The sequence below is a fragment of the Mesoplodon mirus genome, assembly GCF_964341445.2.
Source record: "Mesoplodon mirus genome assembly, chromosome: 2".
Classification (NCBI taxonomy): Eukaryota; Metazoa; Chordata; class Mammalia; order Artiodactyla; family Ziphiidae; genus Mesoplodon; species Mesoplodon mirus.
The window spans coordinates 110,163,099-110,187,968 of NC_138977.1; the positions used below are offsets into that span (position 1 = coordinate 110,163,099).

General features: G+C 41.3%; 1 protein-coding gene across 1 annotated transcript in view; it reads left to right on the top strand.

Moving 5' to 3' along the window:
- The window catches only part of ANK3 (ankyrin 3), a 337,518-nt gene that overhangs the window by 204,753 nt on the left and 107,895 nt on the right, over nt 1-24,870 (top strand). Inside the window, exons 19-23 of the mRNA XM_082643157.1 lie at nt 7,089-7,187; nt 7,275-7,373; nt 7,902-7,997; nt 12,077-12,149; nt 12,311-12,373. Coding sequence (XP_082499283.1) covers nt 7,089-7,187; nt 7,275-7,373; nt 7,902-7,997; nt 12,077-12,149; nt 12,311-12,373 — 430 coding nt within the window. The remainder of the gene's footprint in view (nt 1-7,088; nt 7,188-7,274; nt 7,374-7,901; nt 7,998-12,076; nt 12,150-12,310; nt 12,374-24,870) is intronic.

Sequence of the window (24,870 nt, forward strand, 5' to 3'; positions counted from 1 at the left end):
AGATAGCTGAATGTTTAACAAAGAAACCAGTAAAGGCAACAGTAGTGGCTGAATGGTTTCTTGTTACTTTCCATGAAAATACAAGCATTTTTCAATCTGAAAAGCTCAGACTGGATTTAGCTTATATTCTTTACTGTGCTTGTACACTTTCATCAGAAGAGAAATCTTTAGGGCTTCCCTGGTGGCGCAGTGGTTGAGAGTCCGCCTGCCGATGCAGGGGACACGGGTTCGTGCCCCGGTCCGGGAAGATCCCACATGCCGCGGAGCGGCTGGGCCCGTGAGCCATGGCCGCTGAGCCTGTGTGTCCGGAGCCTGTGCTTTACAATGGGAGAGGCCACGACAGTGAGAGGCCCGCGTATTGCAAAAAAAAAAAAAAAGAAAGAAAGAAAAGAAATCTTTAGAAATTTGCAACTTCATGGTAAATAGATTCACCCTGTGTTGTTCTATTGACACATACACACATACACACACAGACTTATAAACATTTTATTTGGTTCCCTCTCCCTTTATAAATTAAAAACTTGAGAAGGCAATAACAGGGTTCTGTTTCTCAGTACTTTTTATCTCAACACATCCAACATATACACCACCAAAATTCAGTCAGGGATTAAGGCAGTGATTCTCAAGGGCAGGTTGAGAGGAGACGAAATGGTGCCATGAAGCTTCTGTTCTAGATTTGCCAAAGCAACCCCACGGTTTAAGAGTATTGGGTCTCGGGCTTCCCTGGTGGCGCAGTGGTTGAGACTCCGCCTGCCGATGCAGGGGACACAGGTTTGTGCTCCGGTCCGGGAGAATCCCACATGCCGCGGAGCGGCTGGGCCCATGAGCTATGGCCGCTGAGCTTGTGCGTCCGGAGCCTGTGCTCCACAACGGGAGAGGCCACAACAGTGAGAGGGCAGTGTACCGCAAAAACAAACAAACAAAAAAGAGTATCGGGTCTCTACCAGGGTTTCCTCCTAACCCTGTCCAACTCAGGTCACAGTGTGTAATCATTTTTGTACTCAGTATAATATTTCTGAAGCATGTACCTTTTCCTGCCGTTTACAAGTGATGTAGTTCAGAAAGCATCTCTCTGTCTCTTAAAAAAAATTTCTCATCCTTTTTCTTCTCAGCAAAGATCACAGCACCAAAAAGAAGTGAGGCTATGATTGTCCCATAGTTGAGTAGAGCAGGAGTGCAAAGAGATGGGTTGCTTGGATTTGCTTCCTAGCCTTGTAAATAAGGAGTTGATTGTATCCCATGAGCTTCCAAATTCTTCCTGGTAAAGATGACGTCTGCAAGCAGCCGACAGGTAGAATGTATGGTACCATTTGAGTCACTGGCTTCAATTTTAAAATAGTAATAATTAAATTATCAGGAGCTCTTGTCTCTTGTGGGGAAGACACCAGAACATCCTGGTAACAGCCGTGTAGCCTTCCCACTGGCCTGCTGACCCACCATATCTCCACCTCACTTTGTATTTGAAGTTCACCAAATGAGTTCAGACTAAATTGTGCGGCTGGCCACAGGGTTTAATGCTCAGTGTCATACAGCTGAAATGAAGCCACTTCTTTTGCTTTTTAAAAGGATAATCTCTGGAAGCATTTTATTTAGACCACCCCAAAGCACACCAAAGCACTGATTCTCGGAGGTACTGATTAGCAAGTAAATAGTTAAATTAGCTTGCCTTTAATGCGTGTAAAATCATGAAAAATGTTTATTTGATACATACTCATTTCACATTTGTTTCTAGAGCTCTTACTAGTTGTTAGATTCTTACCTGGGTGATATGTTCCTTGTCCTCACAGAATTCATAGTCTAGAGAGGGAGACACAACAATAAAAATGTAATAATAATAGCAAAATTTACTACTCATTTTCTCTGTGTCAGATACTGTTCTAAGCATTTACCCTTATTAATTTGTTTAATCCTTATGACTATCTTATAAGGTTGATAAAATTAGTATCCCTATTTTACAGAAACTGAGGCACAGAAAAGTAATTACTCATGTAAGGTAACATAGCTAGCTGGTCCAAAGCCTGATTTTGACCCCATGTATAAATAAATAAATTTAGAGATATTGGCGTTAACTGAATTATTTACAAAGGTGGGAGTATAGAAGGGGTCTATAGCTGGTTCAGCATCACAGGAACATGAGAAAAAATTGGGGGCACGCCCCAAGATACTGCTAGATAATTAAGATGATCTCAGAGGGCCTTGATGTGCCACGCTTAAGTTTCTTTTTGTTGTTTTTTTTTGTTTTTTTTTGCGGTACGTGGGCCTCTCACAGTTGTGGCCTCTCCCATTGCGGAGCACAGGCTCCGGACGCGCAGGCTCAGCGGCCATGGCTCATGGGCCCAGCCACTCCACAGCATGTGGGATCTTCCCGGACCGGGGCACGAACCCGTGTCCCCTGCATTGGCAGGCGGACTCTCAACCACTGCACCAGGGAAGCCCTGTGCCACCGGGGAAGCCCCACACTTAAGTTTTTAATCCTGTTTGTACTGGGAGGCCTTGAAAGGTTGTAAACAGTAGATGATAAGATCAGATATCTGATTTAGAAAGATCCTAGGAGACAATGCAAAGAACGAGTTGGTAAAAGAGTTTGGAGCAGGGGCCGTTGGAAGGCTATTGCTGAGGTCCAGATGAAGAATAGAGAAGGCCTCAAATAAGGGGCAGATGGGATGTTGGTAAACAAGAGAAAAATTGAAGAAATACTTAACAAGTACAAACAATAAGACTTGAGACCATGTGTATATAGGGACTAAGGAAAAGTGAGAAATTCAGGATGAATCTAAGGATGTGGCTCTGTAACCAGGTGATCACAAGTCCCATTCAATAAGACAGGAAGTGAAGGAGAAGAAGCTGGTTGGAGAAAGAGCACCATGAGTTCTGTATTGGGTGTGTTGAGTCTTACATGACCTAGGGGCTATCTAGGTAGAGACAGCTAGTAAATGACTAAAGTTTTGGTCTGGGATACAGGAGGGGTGTCTGGACTAAAGATACCGAATTGGACGTGGTCAGAATAAATGTATCAGTTGAAGTTGTGAATGTGGACATGATCGTTGAGGAACAGTGTGGAGGAAATCAAAGACAAAATCCCTAGGATCAACGATATTTTAAAGTGGATGGAGGAGTTGGAAGGAAGAAGGCCTGACTGAGGGCAGGAGGGAAATTGGGAAAGAATATGACATGGATGCCAAGTAACTGAAGACTGTCAAGGAGAGTGTGTCACAGAAGAGAAAGCACTAAAACACGTGCACTGGAGTGGCACTGGGGTTATTAGAAGGCAGTTTCACTGGAGTAGTGGAGATGGTGAGATATGGGGAAAATGGAAGGGAATGGTGAATAAAAATGGGGTTTTTTTCAAGAAGCTTTAAGAGAATATAGACCCAGGAAAGGAGAGAAATATTTGAAAGGAGTGATTATTGTTTCCAAGTTTGGAAGTATGGCAGTATGTTAGTAGGCTAAGAGGAAGGTGCCAGTAGAAAGAGAAATGGTCAAAGAAGTTATAAGGGATATCAGAAGTGGGATAGGCTGGGTTAGGGATGGAGACGACAATTGCCTTATTTTTCTTCTATCATTATGGAAATACACTTTCATAATCTTTGACTCTTCTGAGAGGATCTTTGTTTTGTTTTCCATTTTAACCCCACACTAATTTTGGAGGTGAACAATAAAGTAAAAAAATCACAGGAGAAATGTTTTCAACTTTTTTTCCCTTTTTAGCGTGCTAAGACATTCAGCTGTAGCACCTTCAGGAAATGAGATACTGAGAGTTTATTTTCAGAGTTTGTTTTCTAAAGGAAAAATCTCTGTCTGTTACTAAATGCAATTTTTCAATCTCAATCAGTTTTACTGAACTAAATTTATGAAAAAGCTATTTATAAAAATATCTTACAGCCTGCCATATTTTAAGTAATATTTAGTGTAACATGTGACAAGAGAAAGGTATTCCCTAAAACAATAGTCTCAACATAAAAAATTTGAAAACAAATTTTTTTTTTTTTTTGGTGGTACGTGGGCCTCTCACTGTTGTGGCCTCTCCCGTTGCGGAGCACAGGCTCCGGACGCTCAGGCTCAGCGGCCATGGCTCACGGGCCCAGCCACTCTGCGACATGTGGGATCTTCCCGGACCGGGGCTCGAACCCGCGTTCTCTGCATCGGCAGGCGGACTCTCAACCACTGCGCCACCAGGGAAGCCCTGAAAACAAAAATTTTAACTGAAATAAAATCAGGGAATAATTGTAGTTGTGAGTGGGTGTGTTCACTGAGGAAGACTATGCCAAGTGCAAGGAAGGCCAAAGACAGACTCGAGAGAGCACAGGTTTAGGAGGTGAGGAAATAGTGTGGATTTCCTGCTCCCGCCTTCTCAAACCATATTGCATAGGGAGGCACCTAACTACTGCTCAGTAAGAGCGCATGCTCAGGTACCACAGATCAGAAACAGCAGCCTGAATATTCCATCTGTACCTGTTTGCTCTTCCTACACAAATACACCCTTTCAGTATTGCCTAAAGAAGATGACTTAACTTCAGCTTGTAATGATGGTATAAGTAGACAACAGTGAAAAAAAGGAAGCAAAGGCTGCTCAGTTATCTGAACTATGACTGTTCCTTAGTTATTAAAGAAAGAAGAGTTGGTCTTTCCAAAATGTATTGCCACTAGTTGAAGGGAATTTCCCAAATCACATCTCTCTGGGCATGTTTGTGCAAGGTGCCATTTACCGTGGGAACTTTGTGACCCTCAATGAATGGAGGAGCCCCAATTTTGGTTTCTCTGGGTGAAAACTAAATCTTCCTGGCATGCATATGTTTTGTTTTTGTTTTTGTTTTTGTTTTTTTTGCGGTATGCAGGCGGACTCTCAACCACTGCGCCACCAGGGAGGCCCTGCATATGTATTTTTAATAAAATACTGTAGTATTTGTGGAGCAGCAAGAAGACCAATGTCTTAGAGCAGCGTGAACAAGGGAGAGACTCGTAGGAGACGAGCTCAGAGATGTAATAGATGGGAGGTGGAGAGCAGGGTCCAGACCAACCATGTCCTAACAGTCCACTATAATGACTTAGGGTTTTACTAGGAGTGACAGTGAAGCTATGAGGATGAGAAGAAACTGTACATTAAGGTACTTAGAATAATTCAATTTCTTTTAAAAATCTGATCAATACAGTAGCACAGTAGCCATTGGAAACTGTTGCATCATTGCTTAGGCATGTTGACCGGAAACTTGAAGAGTTCCTTAATACTTAAAATTTTTAAATATTTTCTATAATCTTTTGGCTTGGGATCAGTCCTCTGCCACTAACACTGGGAATAATGTTACTTCAGTCAGTTAAGCTAATTGTACTGAGAACTGGTAGGAAAAAACTGTTTTCATGTCTCCCTCCCTAAGCAGCATTCTGATTCCTAACACAGTATCCTGAGTTCCTCAGTACCAAGAAAGAACCCTGCAAAGCAGGCAGGTGAATTCTGGTCCCCAAAATGGGATACCCTTCATCATGCATGAAGCAGCTTTAGGGGTCCTAAGTCAGACTCATATACATGTGGTTACGGTGAGCTTATCAGCAGGGTCTGGTCAGTGGCTGCACTTACAGTTCAGTTCATGGAATAGAATCTAACCAGAGTCAATTCTTTAGGGCAGCACATCCCTGCTGAGGTGTCTTCACCTTCCACAATCAGCTGTGTTCTGGACGTCCCCTTTTCAAATTCAAATACACCCATTTGCTGGAGTGTCTTAGTTAGTTTAGGCTGCTATAACAGGAATGCTATAGCCTGGACAAACCTTTATTTCTCAGAGTTCTGGAGGTTGGGAAGTCCAAGATCAAGGTGCTGGTAGCAGGTAGAAAAGAGAAGAGGCAGACTGTCTCCTTTCTCTTCTTATAAGGGCACTAATCCCATTTATGAGGGCTCCACCCTCATGACCAAATTACCTGCCAAAGGTTCCATCTCTAAATACCATTACACTGAGATTAGGGTTTCAGCATACAACTTTTAGGGGATACAAACATTCAGTCTGTAGCACAGAGTCACCATAAAGACACATTAATGCCATCACATATGAGATGCAGACACTTGAAAACATGGACCCCTGACCCATGCCCATTTAGAAATATTATTAAAAGTCTGTGCTCTCCCTTTCAGTGATCTGGTGCTGCCAGTGTCATCATAAACAGAGATTGGCCATGGGCACTGAAATTGTGTGTGGAGTCTGTTACATTATGGCCATCTAGAAAAAATATCTGGAATATCCTTTTTATAAAAAATAATTATCTAGAATATATGTGTGTATGTGTGTGTATGTGTATCTATATATACATACACATACGTACACACATGATATATTTTTTATTTGGTGGAATTTATAGCCCCTCAGGGGTCAGTGGATATTAATTGGAGAAGCAGTCCATTGCTTTGTCTAAATGAGTGGTTTTCAAAGTGTGGGGCTCTAGCTAGGTAGGCAGAAGACTTTAACTAGAGCATCTATTCCTAGATCAAGTTCATACATCGCAGACCTCCTGAACTCACACCAGCCTCTCCTGCTTCAGTGTTTCTATCCTTCCAACCTCCGTCATGCATTCTGATCATCATCTACTGCTTTCATGATCACTTAACCACTTCACATTTTTTAACCTCAATTTTATGCTTTTAGAGAGTAGAGTGTTGAATAAATGCTAGTCCAAGTCTGTCCATTGAGCACGCTTCTGACCCTCTGCAAGAAGCCACTGGATCCTTCTATCTATGCTGTCTGTTGTTCCATCTTTTCATCCTATCTTGAAAAGTTGTTATGGGAATAAAATGAGCCAATGCTAGAGTGAGCACTTTGGGATATTTAGTAACTATTTCCATGTGAGGTGGTATTGTTATTCATACCTTAGATTAGCTCTGAGAATTATCAATGACATTTGTTTTATATAGGGAAAAAAAAACTCTTTCTGCCTCGTTAAGAAAGGTTAAATAACACTTTTGCTTCTATTTAGGATATCTGTTACTGAAAGTATACTTAGGATGTTTCTTTAAAATATATATATATATATATATATATATATATATATATATATATATATATATATATATATATATACATACATATATATATATATAATTACAGATGGGATACACACCACTACATGTGGGCTGCCACTATGGAAACATCAAGATTGTTAACTTCCTGCTCCAGCATTCTGCAAAAGTGAATGCCAAAACAAAGGTAAACTCCTTTCTCCTTTGTATCTACCAAGTTATTGATCTTGTGTCCAAGGAAGTAAGAGTCTTTTCTTCCATCTTCCTTCTACAGAATGGGTATACGCCGTTACACCAAGCAGCTCAACAGGGACACACGCATATAATCAATGTCTTGCTTCAGAACAATGCCTCCCCCAATGAACTCACTGTGGTAAGAGCAAAGGGCCAGCTAAGTGATGAGGGGGGAGCTGGGCCTGGGTGCTGGTGTCTTCTTACATTTTTATTGGACAAGGTTGCTTTTTGACTTTCTATGTTTAGTAGGCATAAACAGAGCATTCAGTAGAATGAAGGGAAAAGGACAATAACTGTATTGTTTTGAGTTGTCCAGAGAGAGAGATGTGATTAATGTTTCCCACTTAAAAACTACAAACCCACTGCTACCCAGTAGGGAGTACATACATAAGAATAAGCATGTGTTTCTTTCCTTGATTACATAAAACATTAAAAAGCCTCTCGGATTCCATGTGTAGCAGCCCAGACTCTGCTGTATGAGTAGAGACAGGTTAGGTGGGTTTTGTGCAAAGTATGTCTTTAATGAAACAGCGTTTGGGGTATGACAATGGGAAAGGACTGGTGAGACACTCGCCTTACGTTTGTAAAGGCAAATGTGTGGAAACACACAGGCGCTGAGACACGTGGAATGACTTGTAATTCCTTGTCCATGTTTCCCTCTTCCCAGAATGGGAACACTGCCCTGGCCATTGCCCGGAGGCTTGGCTACATCTCAGTGGTGGACACCCTGAAGGTGGTAACTGAAGAGACTGTGACCACGACTGTGAGTAGTGGATGCCAGACCTTGTAACCCCGTTACCCCAAGAGCCAGTTCTCAGATTGTAGATTTTTCCAGGCTTTGGGGAGATGAACCTTTTTTCCTCCATTCAGACACTAAGCACCGTATTTCCAAATGCTGTCACCTCCTTGATGGCAGTCAGCAAAGCAAAACTCTCATTTCTGATGGGAAGAAAAATTCAAAACACTAAAAATACCTTTTCAAAAGTTATACCTTTCAATAATCTACAGAGGTTTTAGTTCCATAAAAAGCTAAATGTATTTCTTTAAGTTGATATAAAAAATTTTTTTAATGAGATGTTTTGACATCCTTCTTTGGCAATGCAAGAAAGATGAAAACTCTAAGTTGGTTCTTTAAAATATTTTAACTCACAAGTGATAATGGATACATGGTCATCATTATTGTAAAAATATTTTTGCCTTGTTAGAGAAACATTAGAGGTAGGATCCAAATCAGTTTTTCCCACCACGCTCGCTTCTCTTCCATTCACCTATTAGAGTTTTCCTAGGAAAAACAATAGGATGTTGTATTCAAACTTAAAGTAAATCTTTACTAGGAGGTCTTATTGCACCACATATTTTTACAACCTCCCAGCCTCCAGGATAAATCACTTCTTTGGAACCCCGTCTGGTGCCTTTGAACTCCATCAGGATTTGGTAACTTTGGAATCAAGAGCAGATATTGCCCCATGTCAGAGGTTTACTTGAGTTATTCCTGACTGCATGACTCAACACACAGGCCCGAGACTGAGTCCGTACAGTGTCAGTTTAGGACTCTGCAACACTTGGAATTAGCAGCTGTGCTTCCTTTTCTCATATGCCACCTTCCAACACGAAGAAGGCATAGTTCATGTCTGCAGTCTGGATATACAGTGCTTCGTACAGAACACCATGGCTTGAAGGACTCTGTTGCTACCTGCCGGTTGAGTTATTTGGCTGTGTACAGATTTTAGAAACTAAAACTTCAGCCTGCTGATCACAAAAGAGAAATGTTGTAATTTGCAAAAGAGAAAACAGTAGCTTTAATGGACTAGAGCAATGGTTGTCAACCAGGGCACATTTCTAACTTTAAGATATAGCTGGAATAGAAATAAATTCCTACATATTGCTTTCCTATACCTCTTGAGTATTTCATCATCTTAAAATCTATCATTAAATTCTCGAGAAAAGAGTTTAAATAAATAATGTTTATTAACCTTAATTTTATAGATATGCCATGTAACTCTCTTGAGAGTAGGAAAGGAGAGAAGGACAGGGGATTAAATAACAACCAAGTGTCACCATGCTATAAAAGACTTGAAGGCACTGAAATAAATATGTGAAACTTCTGTTTCAATGTTAGAGAATTGAAGATGGTATAATAGTCCAAAAAATAAACCTTATTTGATTAAATGTCAATGATTTTCTCACCTGTTAGGAAAGTTCAAAATGTTTCTTTGATATCAAAAAGAGCTTTAGGAGAAAATAAAGTTACAGACAGGGAAAGTAAAGTTACAGCCTCAGGAAATGGACTGAGAGAAAAGGGTTTTAGGGCTTCAGTTCCTAGTGAAACAATGTGCACGGGACTCATGCCATTTCTCACTCAACATCATCAGCTGACTTGGTAGGTGATTTTCTGCCAGAGAGAAAAGACTACTCATGCTAACAGGAAGGTCCAGTTTGCCTGGTGAAGTAAATGAGGCTTCCACCAAATGAAACACTCACATTGACTAGAAAAGAGTCCATTGAAGTCCCTAAGACCTAGTCCAGCACTGTGGTATTTGAGACTTTATTTCAAGCTGAGACACCACCTTGTCAGCCCTGCCTTTGCAGTTGCCTGTCATCTAGCTCAGAGAGGACTGACGGGATTCAGGGTGCGGCGTGTGCCCTTAAGCTAACTAAGCACAGTGCAGCCGTCCCGCAGGTGGGTCTTTGTTCAGACCTGTTATGGAAGCCCCAGCGACCATTGTCTCCTTAAGCAGGCGTCAGTTCTTCAGCAGCCTTAAAAAGAATTGGGAGGAGTGCCATGTTGGATATGGCAATTCTGAGAAAGATGCTTTAGTTGATGACATTACAATCATGGCAGAGTAAGAAACTGAGTGGCTAGAAGCGGATATCCAAAAGATACGAATTAAGCTATTTAAATTGCATTGTTTAAAATTCCCTCAGTAGCAAGGAGCAGAGTACTTCTATCACTCAGATGTTGGTTTCTAACAGCATTCTCTAAAATGGAGGGAACTAGAGCTCCTTGGAGAAATGACAAAATCTACAACTGGGGCAGGAAATATACAAAATGAGCCTGGAACCTCTGGTAATGCCCAAAAGTAAGGCCCTCCCTATAAATAAATAAACATACATACACAAAATGATGGGACATGTTCAAGGGACACGGGAATCCACTGATTTCCCAGTGGCCAAAGCCAGAACAATTTGAACAAAAGGAATAAAATAGTCTTGGGGTATAGTGCAAAGTATAAAATATATATCCATGAGTTCATACTGATACGGATAAATGATTGAATAACTGTGGAGGAAGAGGCAGATTTCTCAGGCAAAAGAATTCCAAATAATTTATGAAAATACTTTCCCCTCCGAGAGGTAGATCATGATTCCCCACTGCTCAAGTGTGTCTGAGTATAGTAACTTCCCTCGGAAGAAAACAGTGTGGAGAGCAGGGGAAATAGAGTACATTACAGTGGAGAAAGCTGACCGACGCTGCTTCAGCCAGATGACCAAATACAGCGTCAACCCTGGTAAACCATGTTGACAGGATATGCCCTTGATGTGATGTAATGAAAATGACATTTTATCACCGTTGTCCTCCTCCCCAAAACATATAACCCCAGTCTGATCAATGAGAAAAACATGAGATGAATCTCAATTAAGGGACATTCTACAAAATACCTGACCAGTTCACCCCAAAACTGTCAAGGTCATTAAAAACAAGGAAAGTCTGAGAAACTTAGCCATAGGAGCCTAAGGAGATTGACAGCAAAAGATAACATGGTACCCTGGATGGGATGCTAGAACTGAAAAAGGATATTTGGCAAAAGCTAAGGAAATCTGAATAAAATATAGACTTTAATTAATAATAATAAATAAATATTGGTTCATGAATTGTGACAAAGGTACCATGCTAATATGTGTTAATCATAGGGAAAACTGGGTGAACAGTCTCTACTATCCTCGCAATTTTTCTGTAAATCTAAAACTGTTCTAATATAAAATATTTATTTTTTGAAAATGTTCAATTACAGTATTACATGCTGGAAAAAATACAAAATAATGCTTTACTTCAACATGACTTGTACCATTAGTCTTTTATATGCTCAGATTAAAAGAGGACTCATTTTAAAATGAAAACATATTAAGTCATTAATATTTTCAAACAAGTAATACTGTCAGTGTTCTTTGGATGGATACAATCTATCTAGGCGAAAAGTCATCAAAAGAGCAAGTAAAAGATTCAGTAGAGCCTTTGCTCTGTCATACTGTAAACCATTCTTTAAAATTTTGTGGCAGTTAAAATTATCCTGCAAATGCATTACCTCTAAAATATTTTCTGCAAACACATGGTTGTAAAAGTTATTGGAATCTCAATATTGTGATTTATTCTAGAAATTAAAACATACACATAGGAAGAGAAAATGAGAAGGGGCTGCCTTGGCACAAGCAATAAAGACAGGCTTCTTGCCAATCATTTGGCTTATCTTCAGCTAAGACTTTTAGTGGAATGGGGTGGCAGATCCATGAAGACCATGAAGAAGTATAGGAATGAACTAAGGGAGGTGGTATCTCTCTCCTTTTTTTCCCTTTGAAAAGCTTTATTGGGGACCTAAAGCTTTTAAGCTGGTGCGCTTTGCCACTAGAATTCTTTCACCTTGTATTCGTTCTCTGCCATGTATATGATGAGGAACTTAGTGCTACGAAGGCATAATTTTGATGTCATTTTGTATGAGGGGGCCTTCAAGATATTCAACACACAAATCCCACAGTAAACCAACAGATTAATTTAGGAAGAAATGAATAGTCTCAGTAAAATGTCCTGTCTGCTCATACTAAAATGACTGCTTTCTTTGTTACTAGACTGTCATAGAGAAGCACAAAATGAATGTTCCAGAAACGATGAATGAAGTCCTTGACATGTCTGATGATGAAGGTATGAAAACCTCCTTTGAGTTCATAGTAACAAAGAGTGACTTTGTATTTTTTTCCTGAAGAAAATTCATTGCAAAATGTTTTTAGAAGCATTAATATGTTTCGTTGTAGTATCAAGAGTATGCATTTTTCACACTTACATTGTTCACTTAAATCATGCAGTTCGTAAAGCCAACGCCCCTGAAATGCTCAGTGATGGCGAATATATCTCAGATGTTGAAGAAGGTATTTGCGAATTTTTATTGTGATAAAATTTAACTACCAGCTTTATCTTCCATTTCTTATCTTTGAAATGTAACCCTTCCTTGAGTTACTAACTTTTCATTTTATCTTGCAATTATTAATTAGTGTATCATTTAAACAACATGTATTTGGTATCACTGACTGTCTTCTTTTAGTCTCTTTGAATCCCCTCTCCTTGAACGCATTTTTCAATTTGAAAATGCAAGTGTTACTAACTGGATTACTTTCTTACTATTTGTTTCTATTAAGCAGAAAAATTGTTTTTATTGTTTACATTTGAAAATCTAGAAATTTTTGATTAATGTTCATATCTAAAATATTTTTTTTAATAAGAGAGGGTTTATAAGGGAAGGGATCAAGTGCCCATTCTAAGATGTACTCTAAGCTTTGCAGTGAAAAGCTACTTTTGATCTTGAACTCATAATGAAAACTCAACTCGAACAAAACTGCTTTCAAAATGTAAGTTTTCAATATTGATTTCATGAAAGAGACAAATTATAGATGATTGTAACTATTCATGTGCTTAAAAGAAACTACTAGTTTTCTGCCTTACTTAAAAATCAGTGCGTATGACCAGGTCATGTTATGTAGTTATATTAATGAATGACATCCTTATTGTTCATTGGAAAACTAGCATTTTTACAGTAAATAAATGTGATAAAGATGGCAAATTTTGGCCTTTTTACTGAAATAATGAAATGTTTACTTAGAGTAGAATTTATATTATATTTATGTTTCTTTTCTGCATCATTTGACTCTCCCAAACAGTGTTCTGATTGCTTCTCCATTTTCCGTCTCTCATGTTGTATTTTTCTCTTGGATCAGTCTTAGTGCAGCTAGTCTTTCTCTGCCTCTGGGTTGTTTGTATTGTAATTACTGGTTCCTTCTTTGATTTGTCCAGATTTTGTTGGAAACCTAAATAGTGGGAAAGCCTACCTAATCCAAAGTCACTTTAGCTTTTTCAGTTCCAATGACTGCCAAGTGTAAGTGCGTTGTAGCCAGGGATTGCCCGCCTAGGAGAGCTAATGTCTTGATGGTCATTTAGGGACCTGAAAGTACCTGTCTCATTGTTTGTAAATGTTGTTTTGATAAATATTAAAGGCTTCTACTCATCATTTTTCTTTCTTTTTCTGTAAACCATCAACTATATGTTTACCTCTGTTTATCCCCCAGTGGATACTATTTGCATCATCGTTAGGACTCTACGAGTAATATACCTTACTGTCATATTATATTTCGCTGCTTTCTTATGCAACATTTTCAGAGTCATTTCACCTGTGCAGAAGATAAAAGGAAAGTGATGTTCTCACAAAGATGCATACACTCACAAAATATGGTGTCAAGTGAAATTATTATGAGATATAATATGACAATCACAGACCTAAAAATTTGCTAGTTTCTAACAAGATATCCCCAAATAGCTGCATTGATGAGAGGCCAAGTTTGAATGGACTATGTAACAACCTTATATATGTGGATAACTAATTTCCAAAATGAAGAAATTTTGAATCTCTTCATTTGAAGGTATTTCATTTAGCTGTTTAACTAGAAATGACAATCATTTCCTTTAGATGGATCTCAGCTTGGGAATTTGAAATGAATAAGCAAATTTTCATTCTCATCTTATCCATCTTTCTTTAAACTCAGCCCTTGCTTTATGGATGTGTCCAGGGGCTGTTGGAATAAAATGGCTCTTGACTTCATAATGTTGTAGCATTTAATGTTGAAAGGGAGTTGGTTAAAGGTCACTCAGTCTGAACAACCGTCACCTAGTGCTGGAATTACCTCTGTTACGAGATCCTATGCCCAAATGCCTCCATGATGGGAATTCCCTAATTCCCAGACTGCCTGTTCCATGTGAACAACTCTGACTTTAAAAATTCTTCATTTTAGGGAGCATCCTTGTCACTGATTCAGGCTTTAACTCAGTGATTCAGGCTCTGATCTCTTTGGCACTATTTACAACAAAAGCTGCCTCATTCATGTAACAGTCCTTCTGATATTTAAAAATGCTTTTCGTATTTCTTCTCAGTGTTTCTTCCTCTGGGCATACTATTGGCACTGCCTTCCCCTGTTCCCATACCATCATGGTCAATCTCCTATGTACATTTCATTGTGTCTGTATCCATCTCAAACTGAGGTGGCCAGAACCGAACACCATGTTCGAGGTATAGTCTGATCAAAGCAGAGTATACAGGGCTATTGCTTTGTCCATAGATGATAAATACTAAAAATTATAATTGAAGATGAAGATATTTCCAAGGTTATAATACATACTTAATTGACTCCTATTAATATTACTATCAACTAATGCCCCTAAGTTTTCATGAGGTCTAGTAAGCCACAGTAGCCCTTTATCACATATTTGTATCAATCTCTGCTGCATGAACTAGCATTTCTATTTTACTCCAAATCCTGCAACAAATCATTTTGAAAGTTAAATTCTAAAAGGATCCCTACAACTTTAGTCTTGCCAGGGCTTTGCCACTGTAGGCTGATTTGGTGCTGCCTGTTTCATTAAGCCCTTATGGACGGAGGCACATGTTTATTTCTGTGAAACCACAGCATGTTGAGACTCTCTCTACATAAGAACTAGTAAGTTCTTGAGGTATCCCAGGTGCTAAGAATATCAGCAGCTTTTAAAAGCAGATAAAAATAATAAGCAATATATGCTGCCAGTTTTTCTTAAGAAAAGAAGAATGAGTTTGTAACATGGGAAAATGGAATTTTAATCCTAAATTATAAAAGTTGAGTGGAATATTAGGAGAAGAGTGCCAAAGGTAGTCTCTTTTCCTCATCCTTTCTCTTTTCTTTTATCTTTGCTTTCTCCTTCTCTTCTCTCTGATCCACTATGAGAAATTAATAGAGGTAAAAAAACACTTAGCTTAATTTCTCAAAAAAAATTTTTCAGAAAAATAAGGCTAAAAATGTTATCAGTTAATGGCCTAAGGGAACAATGGAGCCAAGTTGCAGAGTAGAACAGAGGTTGAAGTGTCAGCACAGCAGAGATAAAGCAGGTGTAAGCCCGCATGTTCTACAGGTAAGGGGTAAACAGAGCTCCTCAGAGGGCCAGACTGATTCACAAGTACCTTAATGCTCTACTTTCTTCTTTCCCAGAAAATACGTGACACGCATATAAAATTAATATACATGCAAAATTATTGTTGATTCTAGTACCACTTAGAGTCTTATGTTTTGCAATTCAGTTTGTAACTAAAAAGAAAGAAAAAATGAAATTGGGAGAGAGCAGGGGGTGGGAGGGAGGGAAGAAGGAGAAGGGAGAGAGAAAGGAGGGAGAGAGGGAGGAAGGAAGAAAGGAAAAAAAGAAGAAAATTGCTATTAAGATTCGAGTTGTCTTCTAATTTGAGTCTCTCTCCCAGGAGACTTCACCATTGGCTTTGGTTCAATGATGATTTTACATTGTAAATTCCTATAAAATGTATTTTGTCAATTTAAAAAAATGTATAATACTGTTATTTTAGCTTGCAGGATTCTAGTGGGTTGGGTTATAGTAATAGATTTAAAGAACTATAGATGGGACATAATGAGAACTGGAATTAAGCCATGGAAAGTAAAAACCCAAAAAGCAGCTCTGTGAAATAGGACTCCACTGAACAGGTTTACGAAATAACTGGGTGACACAACCCTTGCTGGGAAGAATTATTTAATTCTTAGCTTCTTACAGTTCTGATAGGACTGTAGAAGCTCTTTCAGGATCAAATGTAGACACTAAATATTAAAAGAAAAAAGTAAGAGTCTAAGTACACTTAGATATAACTGTCAGTTAGGTATACCACAATCTACCAGATTGTGAAGTTTCCTATTAAAGGAAATCCAAAAATCTGGAAACCAGATTCCAATATCCATCAAGGAGCACAGAAGGGGTTAATGAAGCAGAATAAAGCTGTCTGACCCAGGAAAAAACTAATTATGTGTATTAAAATTGCTATCCACTGGTCCTTTGGAATTGAAGCAGTAGAAATCTAAAGGCTTGACATCAGGCTTGAGCCTCTCAGAATTTAAATTCTTAATCAAAATCTGTATATTTTTCTTAAAGAGTGAGATTCTTACTTTATGTAGTGGGTCAAAATCTTTGGATACATTATTTATAAAAACTTATTTTAAAAATTCTAAAAAAATAAAAATAATTGTCAGTAGGTATAGGTTTGAGATATAATAAAGCACTAACGTTTCATCAGATATCATCAGAGAGTCAAGCTCACCTCAGCTTTGTACCCAAATCAGTGCCTAATGGAAGCCCCAGCAAAGTGAAATCCACAGATTTTAGAGAACTCAAAGGGCAGGTTAGTAACCTGTAGCCCAAGCTCTCCATTATACTGATGAGAAAGTAAAGCCCAAATAAATGTTGAGTGACTTACCCAACCAGGTTAGTGGCAGAGTGGGACAAGAAGACAGATGTGAAAGTCTGTGGAATTAGGTCACCTCTTTCATAGCTACTTGAACGTGACCTGTGTTCTTATATATAGAACCCAAGAATGAATTTTTTTTATTGGGGGAAATGTCCTATAGGACCTCTTCTCACCGAATGCTTTGGACTATCCTGATCTTCTAGTCATCATAAAAAATAAGTCAAACTATTATGTTTTTAGCTTTACGGATCTGGAAAGAAGCCTTGGAGATTAGCTTGCCTCCAGGTCCTCCAAGGGAGTGGTGACTGTTATGCAGAAATTGTCCTTCACCTGAAATTTTATCATTTTACAAATACCTGTTAAATCCTCACATCCAGCCAGCCTTTTGCCTGATATCTCTCTGCTCACAATTGACCTTTCAAACAGACATTACATAGTTGCATGCTACTCTCGGCATAAAGTCAAAATGAAATACCAGACACAGAGACCTAATCTTAGTCTCTGGTGTATCCCCAGAACCGAGTTCAGGGCCTTGCACACAGCAGCTCTTCAATATGTGTTTGCACAGCTGCATCCAAGAGGAGGGAGACTGGAAGGAAATGATAGTTTTACAGGTTTCTGAGAACAGGCAAGATGGAGAAAATTTGCTTGCCTTGCTCCCTTTTCCTGCCATTATACCCCTTCTCACTGAGACAGCTCTAGGCTATGTATTGACTCGATAAACACCTTTCTAATGACTCTCCCAAGGGGTGTCTGCATCTCAAAGAATAGTTCGTGAATTTAAAAGAATTTCCAGCTCGGGCTTCCCTGGTGGCGCAGTGGCTGAGAGTCCGCCTGCCAATGCAGGGGACACGGGTTCGTGCCCCGGTCCGGGAGGATCCCACATGCCGCGGAGCGGCTGGGCCCGTGAGCCATGGCCGCTGAGCCTGCGCGTCCGGAGCCTGTGCTCCGCGACAGGAGAGGCCACAGCAGTGAGAGGCCCATGTACCGCAAAAAAAAAAGGAAATCGGATCATGTTTTTCCATTCCCCAGTTTCAAACCCTCCGAAGCTCACAGCTACGTTTTCAAGATTCATTCAAGTTGTTGCATATAATTGTAGCTCGTTCGTTTTCATTTCTATATAATATTCCATATGCCTGTATCATAATTAAGTTGTCCATTCTAATGTTGTTGGAAATGTGGGTTGTTTCCAGAGTGGAGCTGCCGCAAACCTTATGTATGTTTCCTGGTATACATACATATGTGTACATTTCCACAGGGTCTAAACCTAGGATGGTAGTTGTTGGGTTATAGGTTATGCAACGACAACAGAATTCATCCAAACCAGGTAGGGCTAAAGTAGGATTGTAAAATTATATAGGGAGGCTATTTTTTAAAAAAAAACAGGAAAATAATATCATAAAGAAAGCGATTACCATGAGGAGGGAGGAGGAGGCCGTGATGGGGATGGGAATGTGGGAGGCGGCTTCCGAGGGCTGATGTCCTATTTCTTAACCTCTGTGGTATTTATTTTACACCAACCTGTTAAGATATATGTTTACATGTTACGTACTCATCTGTGGGGTTGCTGTATTTAATGATAAAAGTAGCCCCCCCCTAAATAATATGCATACAACCCCCCAAATAGTACAGAGACAAAGCTAAAATAAAAACTTCCCAAGGCTTTATGATGCACTTAGAGTAAAACTCAGGGCCTTTCCGTGGTCAGTGAGTCCTTTATGATATGGCCCCTGGGTACCTCTTTTCCATTCTCTCAATCACACTTTTTGATTTCTTCCTAATACTCATCTCAATATATTAGTCATTCATTTCAGCGGGCTGCACACTTTTTCTGTAAAGGGCCAACGGTTAATATTTTCACATTTTCAGGCCACGTGGTCTGTGTCCCAGCTACTCAAGTCTGCCTTTGTAGCCGAAAGCAGCCAGAGACAATATCTAACTAAACAAGTGGGCATGACTGGGGGGCAATAAAACTGTACAAAAAGAGGCAGGAGACTGGATTTTGCCCAGACCGTAGTTTGCCACATTTTGATTAATTTTATTTTCTTTCAAAGTAGGCTTTTGGCTCCATGGGAGCAAAGCTGTGTTTATCACTGTCACAGCACTTAGGACATAGATATAGAAGTCCTCATTTGGGGGTGGGGGAGCGCATCCACACATGTACCTGTGTCTCTGTCCCCCTCCCCCCAGGATTCCATATAGATGAGCGCTCTCAACATCACAAACAAGGTGCTTACCATTTATTGAGCCCTTTCTATGTGCTAGGCATTAAGCTTCATATGTTTCATGCATTATGTCCTTTAACTCTCACAGTGACCCTCTAAGTTAGAGCCATTGGTATTCCCATTTTATAGATGTGGAAAATCAGTTCCAGCAAGGTTAACGACCTTGGTCAAGGTCACGCAAGTCAGTGCAGGGGCTGATACTCAAATCCCTGTCTCTAACCTCTAACCTCCAACCTCCCTGGTGCCTGGTAATTTAGATAAGAGCCGCACAGCAATCGGATTATTGTAAGTTTTAAATGAGTTAATGTATAAAGTTTAGCCCAGACATCTCAGTGAACGTTAGTTACAAGGCACCTTAGCTTGCTTAATTTTCTCAAAGTAGTTGAGAGCATTTTGGTACTATCATTACTCCTAGTTTACATTTAGTCCTAATTCAAAGTCCTAATTTAAAGTTTTATTAATCCTCAGTTTTACTAAGGAATCCAAGGCTCAAAGAGTTTAAGATATTTGTTCAGGTTCACAAGCCAAGGAAACTGGAATTTGAATTTAGTTTTTTTGACTTTCAATGAGATGCTGTAAGAGAACACATGAAAGTGACAAGGAAGTTCAAAAGAAGGGGAGGTGAGTGACAGCCTCAAGAAGACTGAATTTTACGGAATAGACAGAATGTGGACAAGTAGAAGTTTGGGGGCTGGGGAGAAGGGTAGGGACTGGAAAGAAGTGTTCCAAGTTCAAGGGCAAAGCATCAGAGACAGGAAGCAAAAGAAGACCCCACAGAAGAGCTCGGCATGAGACGGGGGGAGCCAGGCACTGGCCTTGGAGAGGACCCTCCGGCAGGGCACAGGGTGGAAGGGAAAACTCCAGGCACACTGACAATTAAGAGGAAGAGGAGGGCTTCCCTGGTGACACAGTGGTTTGAGAGTCCACCTGCCGATGCAGGGGACACGGGTTCGTACCCCGGTCAGGGAAGATCCCACATGCCACAGAGCGGCTGGGCCCGTGAGCCATGGCCGCTGAGCCTGCGCGTCTGGAGCCTGTGCTCCGCAATGGGAGAGGCCACAGCAGTGAGAGGCCCGCGTACCGCAAAAAAAAAAAAAAAAAAAAAAAAAAGAGGAAGAGGAGTGCCAGAGGATATGGAGAGAGAGTGGTGAACAATGGAGAGAGAAACCAGAAAAGTGAGTTCCAGCAGACACCCTGGGAGAAACTTGTCTGGGAAGGTCCAGTCAGATGAGCACAGGCCATTTGGGAATCCCTGCTGACCTCAGCAACTGCCACCTCCAGGACCTCGTGGATTCAGACCCAGAATAAGTAGCTCTCATGTGTATGTTTTTTCCTCAAGAAGCTGTGACAGATGAGCAGCTGCAGCAGCCTGTGGCACGAGTGGGAACAGGAATTGTTAAAGAGCTGTCAGGGAATTAGCATGTTTATTGACTAAGGTCAATAGGTGGTTTCTTCATTTGCCCAAAACAGGTTGTAATTTTGTTTTTTTAATAAATTTATTTATTTATTTTTGGCTGCATTTGGTCTTCATTGCTGCACGCGGGCTTTTCTCTAGTTGCGGCGTGCAGGCTTCTCATTGCGGTGGCTTCTCTTGTCAGAGCACGGGCTCTGAGACACGTGGCCTTCAGTAGTTGTGGTGCACAGGCTTCGTTGGTCCACAGCATGTGGGATCTTCCCAGACCAGGGATCGAACCCATGTCCCCTGCATCGGCAGGCGGATTCTCAACCACTGCACCACCAAGGAAGCCCAACAAGTTGTAATTTTGAATAAGATTTCCCCCCCACCCCCAATTCTTTTAGTCCCTGCCCATCTACCGAGAACGTCTGACCTGCTTCCTGGGGAAGTGGGATCTCACCTGGCTACCCGTACCCCTGCCCCTGACACTGGGATTCTTACTAGAGAGAAAGAAGAGAGTGGAGGGTGACACCATGGAACATCAGCACCGAAAATGATTGGCCGGGGGAAGGCAGGATGGTGGGCAGAGGGTCTGGAACAGGAGGAGTTAGAGAACCAGGGGAAGATGTGAACACACGGGAAGGGGTGGTCCGAGCACCTGGGCCAGAAGCACACTGAGGATGAGAGTTGACAACAGGCCTGGCCTGTCTTTACCTTGTATGTGCACACCCTGTAGGTAGAGGTAGGAGACAGAAAACAAACCAATAACAGGTGCTGTTGCCCTGCATGGTGAAAAGCAGTTTGGGTGGGGCTTCCCTGGTGGCGCAGTGGTTAACAATCCGCCTGCCAGTGCAGGGGACGCGGGTTCGAGCCCTGGTCCAGGAAGATCCCACATGCCATGGAGCAGCTAAGCCTGTGCGCCACAACTACTGAGCCTGCGCTCTAGAGCCCGCACGCCACAACTACTGAAGCCCGCGCACCTAGAGCCTGTGAGCTGCAACTACTGAGCCCACGTGCCACAACTACTGAAGCCCATGTGCCTAGAGCCTGTGCTCCGCAACAAGAGAAGCCACTACAACGAGAAGCCTGCACACCACAATGAAGAGTAGCCCCCACTCGCCACAACTAGAGAAAGCCTGCGTGCAGCAACAAAGACCCAATGCAGCCCCCCCAAAATAAATAAATAAAAATTTAAAAAAAAAAAAGCACTTTGGGTGTAAGAGAAGGAAGAGGCCAGATCCTTGCATACAACATGTACATGATGCTGGCACTGCTTTATACCTGGGGGCAGTGAGCAGCTTCCTGTTTTGCACACACGGTTCTTACACACCCAAGTAATGAAGAGCCAAGACCAGTGAGCTCTGGATGTGGGGTTGAGTCTAGACGAATAGCTAAGAAAGACTGAACAGAAGGAACCAAAGGGCATGACACGACCACTTTGAATTTAGCAACCTAATTTCTCTGTACATAAGAACCATTTTAGTGCTTGATTTCACAGGGCTAGTTTGTGGCTAGTAATTTATTCATTTTCTAGTCTTCTTTAAAAGGAGCATAGGTTTTAGGTAATGAGAACAGTGCAAGTAACCTTTCCACCTGCATTCCGTCTCTCTTCTTCAGTGTCTGTTTGACCAAGTCAGTATAACATCTCATCTTACTTAGGTGACTGAGGGTAATTTCTGGATTAGGGTTAAGGAGTACTGATAAAAATAGGAAAAAATTACAGTGTCTGTCCCAACACTGTCTTTTTCTAGCTCTTCACAGGAAAGACACAGAATTCTTTATCCTTTCTGGGATGGGTTTGTTTATTAACCCAACCAAGATCACAGGGGACGTTTTTCATTGCTACATCTGGAAAGGCTCCAACACTGAGTCATGCGTGCTTACTTTAGAAACTATATCTAGCCTGGATTAAGGAATAGTAAACTGCAATACAGTTTTTAAAAAGAGGTACATCTAGCCACAAAGAACAGAATAATGTTTAAGAGGAAAGAGTCAAATTGACTTTGTACTCTTAAAAAAAAAAATCATCCTGAGCAGAAAAGAGTCATTTGTTCTGTGGGATAATGGCTACTTGTTCTTGTCGTTGCTTAAGAGATGTGCAAACTTTGCCATTTAAGCCTGATTCCTTTTTGACCACCTGTGAAACCAGGATCTTACCGGCACCTGGAGTTAGGGAAATAAAGAAGACAGTAGGTGGCCCTCCGTGAGAGATACACGAATCCCTTAAAATGACACGCACTTCTTTTTTTTTCTGGGTGCATTTTGGGTCTTCATTGCTGCGCATGAGCTCTCTCTAGTTGCAGCGAGCAGGGGCTACTCTTTGTTGCGGTGTGCGGGCTTCTCATTGCGGTGGCCTCTCTTGTTGCAGAGCCCAGGCTCCAGTAGTTGTGCCCATGGGCTCAGTAGTTGTGGCACGCAGGCTCAGTAGTTGTGGCACGCAGGCTCAGTAGTTGTGGTGCATGGGCTTCGTTGCTCCGCGGCATGTGGGATCTTCCCGGACCAGAGCTCGAACCCGCGTCCCCTGCATCGGCAGGTGGATTCTTAACCACTGCGCCACCAGGGAAGCCCGACACACACTTCTTAAGACCACCTATGTCACCCATTGCTCATCTAACCATTGTCTCAACTTACCCCATTGCTCTCACATCTTTTGAGAAGGAAAGCAAGAAAACAGTATATTCCAGAACTTGCTTTCTGTTTTGAAAGGACAACCACTGCTGCCAGGAGATGCTGGAAAACAAAGGGTTGAAGCGAAAGACCCAGCATCTGCTCCCTCCTGACGGAGGAGGCAGCTGGTGGTGGGGTGGGGCAGGAGAGAGAGCTCACTGCATTCTCTACCTTGGGCTTGGGCACCCTCGCCCTGAGCCTCCTTCCATCCCAGAAGATAATGGAGTCCCAAGCATCTGCTGGTCCTCCAGCCTGACCCAGAAGTGCCTGTGCCACACACGGGGGCCTTGGGAAGTGGGTGGCACAGCCCCTCCACTGTCGACACAACATCTCCTTCCTTTTATCGGCCTCTCAGAATGTGCACAGGAGTCCTTGCAAACTGCAGAACCAAAAGTGAAATGCATGAGCATCTGGAATCTAAGTAACTTTCCCCTTATTTATTGTGTGACTCTAGGTTAGAATTAGACTTTTAGAACTAAAGTTTGGGAATTACCTGGCGGTCCAGCAGTTAAGACTCTGTGCTTCCACTGCAGGGGGCACGGGTTCGATCCCTGGTCCAGGAACTAAGATCCCACAAGCCACGCGGTGCAACCAAAAAAAAAAAGAAAAGAAAGAACTAAAGTTTGAGTGGATCAGCGTCCTTATACTATCATATTCCTCTTCCCTCTTACTCTGGCTTCCTTGCTCTTCTGACAATGCAAATATCAGAAGATTGAGGGAAAAGACATGAGCAAATAGAGTCATTTGGATTCTTCATGATGAAAACTTACTGTCTAAACATTAGGGGAGCTAGACATCTTATTATAAAGTTTTGAATTTATGGAAAAAGTTTCCTCTTCAAAATTATCTGGATTTTTATGTTCCTTATTTGAACCTTCCAAAAAATAAAATAGGCGGAGTCTTATTTGCCTTTATTTGTCTCTAAAAGGGTTAATAACACCATGGAGTTGCTGAGATGATGAAAAGAAATAATATACACGTAAAGCACTTAGAACAGTGACCAGCGTACAGGAGATGCTCAAAAAATGGCAGTCCTTCTTTTTTCTTAATCAGATGGATACAACTATCTGTGTATCCTGTTTCCTGCTCTAGGATTAGAATTAGGCCAGGACAGCACGAGAGGAAGAGAGAGAGCTTTGAGAGTTTAAGTCTTCAGTTGAAACAAAAACGAAAACAATGTGGGTCGACAAAGTCATTGCATTGTCACCCACTAATAGGTTTATGTTGCTTGTCACTGGGATGGCAATTGTTAGTCTATAATCCAATTTCAAGGGCTCTAAAAATCTAACCCAACCAGCCCATTTCCTACAAGTCTCCTTCCTTTTATCAGCCTCTCAGAATGTGCACAGGAGCCCTTGCAAACTGCAAAACAAAAAGTGAAATGCATGAACACCTGGAATCTAAGTAACTTTCCCCTTATTTATTGTGTGACTCTAGGTTAGAATTAGACTTTTAGAACTAAAGTTTGGGAATTCCGTGGCGGTCCAGTAGTTAAGACTCTGTGCCTGTAACTTTAGTAAAGCCGGCTGCTTGCTGGTCTCCAGCATTCCCGTTCTGTTCCTCTGGGCTGCATCCTGTGGCCTGGGATGGCCAACTTCCCGTTTCCACCCCTCTCTCCCTGCCTGTACTCACACACTCTCCATTCAGCATCTGCCAGATCTACAGTCCCATGTGCTGACCTCTTCCTCTGTGCTCTTGTAATACTTTGTAACTTCTCACACACACCTCTGTCCCGGTGGCGAGGTGGGGAAGCGCCTGGTCTCTGCAACCCGACTGCGTGGGTTCTAATCCAGGCTCCTCCGCTAACTAGATGTGTGAGTT